Here is a 7500-nt window from a genome sequence, read left to right as displayed (position 1 = left end):
TCTCAAGTTGTCTGAGAAAGTGGAGCCTGGACAAAGCCTAGTCATTCTTGCATGGCTACTCACCATCACGGGTCTTGATCATTTATTAACGAACGTAAGAATACACTGTACATATACAATGTATGTAACATGTAAATGCTGAGAAAAGGTTCACAATTAGTTCTTACCTGCTTATAGGCCTTCTTACCACTTTGTGGAATAAATGAGAATCTGATCTTTGTATCCACACCTAGAGAAAAGCATAAAACTTTCCTATTAACCATCTCAAATGCAAACTGACAGTACAATGCAACAAAAATACCAGTCTAGTGGCTAGACACCTATTAATCTTAGAGGTTCAGCTCTGCCATCAATCTTTGTCTTTCTTCACCATTGTCTTGTCTTTCTTCACCTAAATGTGTAAATTAGTACTTTCGACTGTACACATAACTATAGGGATAAAACCCCAATTACAGCTTTGCCTTTTTATCACAGAACAGAGATAAGAGCAAAGCATGAGCACTGTGGCCATGTTCTAACAGAGTGAATTCTGTAAGATTTTTTGAGTTGGTTGTGTTTTCCTCAGTTGTATTGAGAAAAAGACCATTTTGGTCAATATGGTAAATGGACCTTTTCAACCAACATTAAACCAGGCTGAAACTATTGGATAGTATCAGCTGTTGTTTCTTTGCATCTTTTTTGCATTGGGTGAAGGTGCCAGCTCCTAGCAATGGTCACTGTATTGCCCCAGCTCATGGGGACTTGAAAGCAACAGCGGATTTCCAGTGGAAAAGAATTGCAACACAGTTGATTCTTTCTATAGCAAAACATTTTGTTATTTGTCTCATGCTATTTGCAGGCAAATTTTAAAGGGTGTCTATGCATCCCAACTATTGCCATGGCAACGGTACTGCTAATAGCCTGTGAACATTTCTGGCAGTCGTTTCTCTCCCCCAAAAGACACTGTCTAAACTTCAGCTGCAAAATAATTTCTGTGACGTAATTACTTTTTTTTTTTTTTTGGCCAATCATGTCCCATGAGAGAAGAGCGAGTCAGGTGATCTCCACGCAATCCATGTAATCATTGTCACTAGTGACCCTTTGAAACGAACAGCTATGAGTGAAACGCCAAAGAAATAAGATTCCCTGCAGTGGTGAATGTTGCATTCTTTGACAGACAAAATGTTCAGTTGCAAAGAAGAAGATAAAATGAATGTATTTGGTAAGAGTGTTTTGGACATCTCCTCTTTGATACTTCGAGCCGATTTAGGTGGGCTATCTACCGATCAAAAAGGTATAAATTAAAAAACAGTTTGATAATCACCTCGACGATAATCAGCCGATAATCACCTCGACGGACAAAATGGCTGCCAGCAGTCGTTTTGCCACTGTAAGTGAAGATGATTTTCGCGTTGAAATGTTTTTTTTTTCTCTTTTTTGAAACAATCACCTGTGTATTTATACTAAAACAATTATTCGCCTCAGGCTCAGTGATTATCGGTGAATATTCACCGAGACGAAGTCTCCATGAATATTCACCGAATATTCACTTCGCCTTTGGCAAATAATAATTATTGTTAAATACGAAGTACTAGAACTTGAATTATTTATGAAAACACTGTTGGAAGATGAAAACAAAATAATTTTCCCCCAATAAAATGATTTTAAAATTTCCTTGAAAATGCAGTAAAGCAAATAATACTTGTATGAAAAAAAATACTGGTAGGGTAAGTTTTGAGATATTGCTCAACAATTCCACCAAAATTTATTTTCAGTTTTAGCCATTTGAGGTCACATTTTTATTCCACGGATACATCTCACCTGAGCAGGTTAAGCACTGCATATGTGGCATATGTGTGTTTGCTCAGCTGAAAGACCTTTCGAGACTCCTTTAAGTTTTAAAAAGTTTTCTCCCTAAGAGCAAAATCACTTTTACTGTTCACTTAGGATTCTCAATTTAACACCAGTGTTACTTGAACAAGTGCATGCTTATTTGATAAGTTTATCAGTAACCTGAAAACTACAAAATTTGCACTTTTTTATGGCTTTTGTTTGGTTATGATTATGCACATGAGGCCTATTCACACCACCAGACTTATTCTAGCAGTGTAACAAAACTCAAAACATCTGTTTTCTTCAGGTTATAGTAAATTGTAATGCATTAAAGTGAAAAAAAGTAAAAGATCGAGTGACTCATAAAATTTAAATGACAACAGCTATCATTGAATGATTTGCAATATACCTGGGACATACAGATGCGTTCAACAAGTTGAAGAATATTTTTGTGACACCACACTGTTCTTCCTTGTTGAGCTTACACAAATTTAAATAAACATAATTGCATGTTAATACCTTGAGCACTTGTTTCGAAAAAACGCTCTTTAGGCTTTGATCGTTGGAAAAAAAAACCAAGTGCCTTTGTGATAAAAATTGAAAAGTCACAGGAATATTAAATGCGGAAGATTTCTGACTCTTTACCTTTGAATTGTAATAATTTGTGAAAGAATATTTAATTAAGCTTTACTAGTTACAGAAAAGGGTTTTCAATTTTTACCTTTCACGAAACAAGAATCACTAAAAATTTTAAACTTGAAGTTAAATATCGGGCAATACGTGGAAAGGTTAAAAAAATGCCCAGTAACTAAAGGCAACGTTAACATCGCTTTAAGAAGGGAAAGAATGATTGTGTACTCACGTCTTTTGAGGGACACTGCTTGCAGAATGGCGGTTAAAACATCAAAATTTCTCTGCAGTTTGTACGCGTGCTTATCGCGTCTTTTTAGCTGTTTCACCAGCTTCGTCGAAAGCATAGAAATTCTTGACCGCATTTCCTTCGCCATCACTCGCAATTCATCTGTTTCTAATGTATATAAAACAAAGGGTGTGAAAAGAATATACACAACATTGGCCAATAAAAATATCATCACCTCAAAAGAAAAATCGATAGCTGCATTAACAACAAATGCACAATTCTGGGGAAGCACTAGCTTTCATTAAAGACATTCTTGAAGTAACTTTTAGCGATGTAAACACGCGACACAACGTGATTTCACTAAAAATCGAGCGAGTTGTTAATTTCAAATTTTATTTCGATCATGCGACGCGCAACCTTTCTGTAAACAATCAAGGTTTTAAGATATTTGATTTTCATCTACACAAAGAAACACATGGTAGTTTTTCGAGAACAACAAATGCAATATTGAGTACATGATGATATTACATTGCAGGTCTACCAATAGGCGTTTTTAATAAGCTTATCTAAGTCGTACCTTTCGTTTGCAGCTCGTTTCGCGTCCAACTTTCTCCGCGTTCCTCAAGGTCGAAAGAACCACCGTAAAAGCTCCCTGAAGTAGTTGAGCATTCAGTAACATTATCACTATCCACCGAGTCTCTACTGTGGTACTGATCATAAATCTCAAACAAAAGACAGTCGACAATCGAAGCTTTTTTCTCAGCATTGATCAGGTCGTTACGGTGCCTCTCTGGGTCATAAATAGTGGTTAAGCCGGCCGAATTTTCAACCGCACCAAAACTCCAATCTGAGTCTTCACTCCTAGGACTCAAAGGGCTTTCATCGTAACTGCTCTCAGTGCTAAAACTTTCGCGTTCAGTGCTTCCTTGCCGTTCGAAATCCGAATCTTCGTCCATGGTCTCAGTGGCCGCCATGTTGATTCGTCCACTGACATGGTTCATTTTAAATTCATTGATCTACGCAAACTACCACTCAAAACTCCCGAAATGTCCATTAATATCACCTTGCACTTCATGAAACGAAAGGTTTTCTGATTAAACTATTCTGTAGCATTGTCCACGCTATGTTTCGGGCTGAAATACGCTCTTACTACTTTATCCAAAGCGATTGCTAAAAATAAATCCCAAAGAGCTGAGATTTGATCATTTGATCAAGGACATATTACACTGCCTTTTTTTCACAGTTTGTTGTAGCTAAATGCTGATAAGAATAATAACTTTACAAAATGTAAGTAAAAAGTTTGAGATGACTTATTGTTTTAATATTAATCTGATCTATGTATTTTTTCGATGTGTAACTGTGACAGATTGATAGGAAAGTAGAGATCACCTTTGAGTAGGGGTAGCAGTGAACGTTTGCATTTCTTGCGCTAACAACGCATGACGGTTTGACTTAAGTTTTAATTTTCTTGTCAAGTCCGATCTTTATTATGTATTCAAAACATTTGATACACTTCGGGTTCCACACATACTCGGAGACCCAGGGACAGTCAGTGGAGGCGACGACAGTTTTCAGAATCGGATGAAAGAAATGTTTTGGCGTTCTACAAAGTCTCTCGAGTAATTTGAAGGCCATTTCACCCCATAAAACGGAGCGTGACTGTCTTAGAAACTGCCGTTACATGAATCCTCTTGAATAGACTGCACATCACCCCATATACTGAGTATTTGACCATATCATGACGAAGTTTTTACAATACCTTTCGTTGCTTGGTGATATGCATATATTTACATGTTTTCCCAATTTCCGGTTCGTTAAGTTCTCAAAAAGAGTGTTACTGCTTCACTGCCTGGAGAATAACCAAAAGAATTTTGAAGATGATGTCCATCTTCATGATCACAAACAGGGTAAAACAGCAGCTTGTTTTATCACATGTACTTGGCCCCAGTGGAGATGATTGACAGCATTCTAACAGCCGGTTACAGCTCACGTGCTCACTTATGGATTTGAGATCTGCGAGTTCCCCAACTTGGGCAAGTTTTCAGCTAAAATTTGATAAACAGACTGCCATTTACTGTTTGATATGTTATTTTTTCTGCGGGATTGTCGTTTCCCGGGTCTATTACTTTGACCGTAGTAGCAGTTTCAGTACATCCTCGGAGACCCTGGGGTAGTCAGTCGAGGCAGTCTACACGGTTGGTGGTAGAGCAGGTTGTCAAAAATAAAAGGCAAGAGAAGAAATGGTCAAGAATCCTGTCCTCAGTCTTCCTATGCCCTGAAATTCCACAGGAAATCTTGGTAAGCAAGCCGAAGGGAACACACAGTTTTCTCGAGAAAAGTTTTTGAGGATATAATTACATGTACTTCCATGGGCGAAACGACTTTATAGGGGCGAAACGACCGACCTTTACCGACAACACAAGCTGACCAGCGAGGATAGGAACTGTTCGAACTTGTTGGTCCTCAACGTCCCAAATTATCCTTACCCAAGAAGGCATTCAGGTACATTTTTAATTTTAAAAGCCAAGAATTAAGAGGATCTAACATGTAAAGTTGCAAAAATTGTCCTTTTTTGTCATTGTTGATTTGGGACACGTGGTGCACGATTTTGGAGTTTTGAAGTTTTTCTGAGCACAGTATATGTACCCTAAACAAAAATTTGCAATATGGACCAACGCCTTGTAGATGAGATTAACAGTAAGTTGTGAAACAAATATTGCTGCAAAACTAGAGACTTATTTATATTTTAGTGATCATATTTATGACTGGCCCATGATAGATTTGCATCGATGACTATTTGCAGCGATTTAGATGCTAAAACCGAAGATTGATGGAGAGATGTAGTAAGGGAACTTAGATTTTTGTCTGATGTTGATTAGCTTAAATTCGGTCTCATTGGAAATCAGCCATTTTCTGACATTATGCGTACATGTAAAGCTTCATTGTGTAGCCATCTCGTGTGAAATGCATATTGTGAGCATACATTCTAGGATAGGAGTTATTTGAGCAGTTTGGCAAGTCATTTATGTATAACAGAAAGAACAAAGGACCTAGAATTGTTCTTTGAAGAACACCACATTGGAGAGAGCACAATTTGGAAAGACAGCTACATGTACATGTATTAACAGAGCATATGTTGGTTTGGTTCTCCACGAATGACTTAACCAACTGTAAGCAATTCCCCAAACACCATAAACACTTAGTTGCGCGGAAGTGTAAAATGTATTCTGCAGACCAGGGGTAAAATACAGACTAAGGTTATAATGTAACTGTTGAAAAAGGCCAAATCCTTTAGAATTGCTAACACTTAAGCCTAAAATATTATAGTGTTTTATGGCTAATTAGGCCTAAGGTTATCATTTCTAAAGGGTTTGGACTTTTTCAACAGTTACATAATTTTATAACCTTAGTCTACATTTTACCCCTGGTCTGTAGTGTGCCTTTTATACTGACCGCTTAGTTGCTGCCGCAGTGAGTTAGCTTGAAGGGAACGAACGAGGCAGCTCTCTGATCGGGAGAAGAACACATTTTTCTTCAAAATGCAAGGAATTGAGGTTATGCTCAAATGGAGGAATTAAGATGCACGGTATGATCTTGTTGTACAGAAGATTTGAGCCTGTTCTGTTTTCCATTTCGCTTCTTGCACCTCAAACTGTAGATAGTTGCACTGTCACAAAACAAAAAAATAAATTCGAAATCATTCTGTGGGGAATTTTCTAGTTGTCCCATTGGTAATCAACGAAAATATCTGGAGTACACTTAGGAATGGAAGCGCTTACTATTCGACTTTTTGCTCATGAGATAAAATACTTGTGTATGAACACATCTCCTAACCTACCGGTACTTGAAAGGCTCAAACTGCTGAGATTCACAGGGATAACCTTTTTTTTTTGTTTCGTATAGGAATGAAATGCACACAGAGTTGTGATTCTAATAATACGATTTTATTCACGTTGCCTAATCCTTCTACTCGGATTACATAGTTAACGATTAACTTGTTATAAACTTAGATCACCCATCGTTACATTTTTCAACCAAATAACTTTGTATCCTGTTGTCACAGAAGCTGACAATCGCTGTATTTTCGAAATGAAAGATGTCATGGAACTGGAAGCTTGAAAAAATATTTGTTTCTACGTCATCTTCACCTCCTTTTAGATAAAAATTCAGAAGACCTTGCGATTTGACAACATCACTGTGAAAATCATTGCTCTTTTCTCTTGAGTGGGGTCTAAAAGGGGGTCCAGTTGGGGGTCCACATTTTGTACCGTCCCTGCTCAAGATTTAGGTAAAGGTACACCTTATTTAATGTCAGAAGTTCCTTTACCCTCTAGAGGGTATTCTCTCAGGAAACCGATGGGGGGCTCATTTACCCCTCCCCCCCCCCCCCTATTTCCATCAGTGCTCCATTTTAAGGGTATTTAAAGCTAGCTGAAGCTACATGTACAAAATGGAAAGAAGTCAAAGCAAGGATGTGAGGTCACTGGAAATTGAACTCGGGACTTCTTGCACAGAAGGCTGCGCACTAATCAACTGTACAATCCTTAATCCTTACTTAAAATCTCCCTTCAATTCCGTGCATGAACCTTCTTTTGACTTGTTTAGATAATAGGAGTGAGTGGTGAACAGCACTAAGAGCTTTCTTTGGATGGAGAAATACTACGGGATTAAAATTGCCACAATCAATATTAAAAGCCCAGCTATTAGTGGCCCCTAGTAGAGCAGTGGAATCCTGACTGACTTTTATGCTGTGTACGGGAAGATATGAGTACGGCTGGTTAGACATTATTCTTTTGAATACCGTAGCCACCACAGACATTACAGTGATG

At 37.9% G+C, this 7500-nt stretch overlaps 2 protein-coding genes across 3 annotated transcripts in view; one reads left to right on the top strand and one right to left on the bottom strand.

The window, feature by feature from the left end:
- LOC138056710 (TBC1 domain family member 30-like) overlaps window positions 1-3838 on the bottom strand; it is an 11530-nt gene extending 7692 nt beyond the window's left edge. The window contains exons 1-3 of the mRNA XM_068902568.1: window positions 3249-3838; window positions 2675-2839; window positions 168-229 (exon numbers count right to left, since the gene is read on the bottom strand). Of these exons, the coding sequence (XP_068758669.1) occupies window positions 168-229; window positions 2675-2839; window positions 3249-3672 (651 nt within the window). The 5' untranslated portion in view covers window positions 3673-3838. The remainder of the gene's footprint in view (window positions 1-167; window positions 230-2674; window positions 2840-3248) is intronic.
- A 998-nt stretch (window positions 3839-4836) lies between these two features.
- Window positions 4837-7500, top strand: part of LOC138056711 (scm-like with four MBT domains protein 1) — a 26617-nt gene continuing 23953 nt past the window's right edge. The window contains exon 1 of one of the 2 annotated variants that reach the window (XM_068902570.1): window positions 4837-4969. The gene's annotated coding sequence lies outside the window, so the exon portion shown is untranslated. Of the gene's footprint in view, window positions 4970-5015; window positions 5174-7500 lie in introns of those variants that run through there. The other variant, XM_068902569.1, reaches the window with a different exon arrangement.

Source organism: Montipora capricornis, chromosome 7 (assembly GCF_036669925.1).
Source record: "Montipora capricornis isolate CH-2021 chromosome 7, ASM3666992v2, whole genome shotgun sequence".
Taxonomy (NCBI): Eukaryota; Metazoa; Cnidaria; class Anthozoa; order Scleractinia; family Acroporidae; genus Montipora; species Montipora capricornis.
The sequence above is the reverse complement of the archived record's forward strand: the minus strand, read 5'-3'. Positions and strand labels throughout refer to the sequence as shown.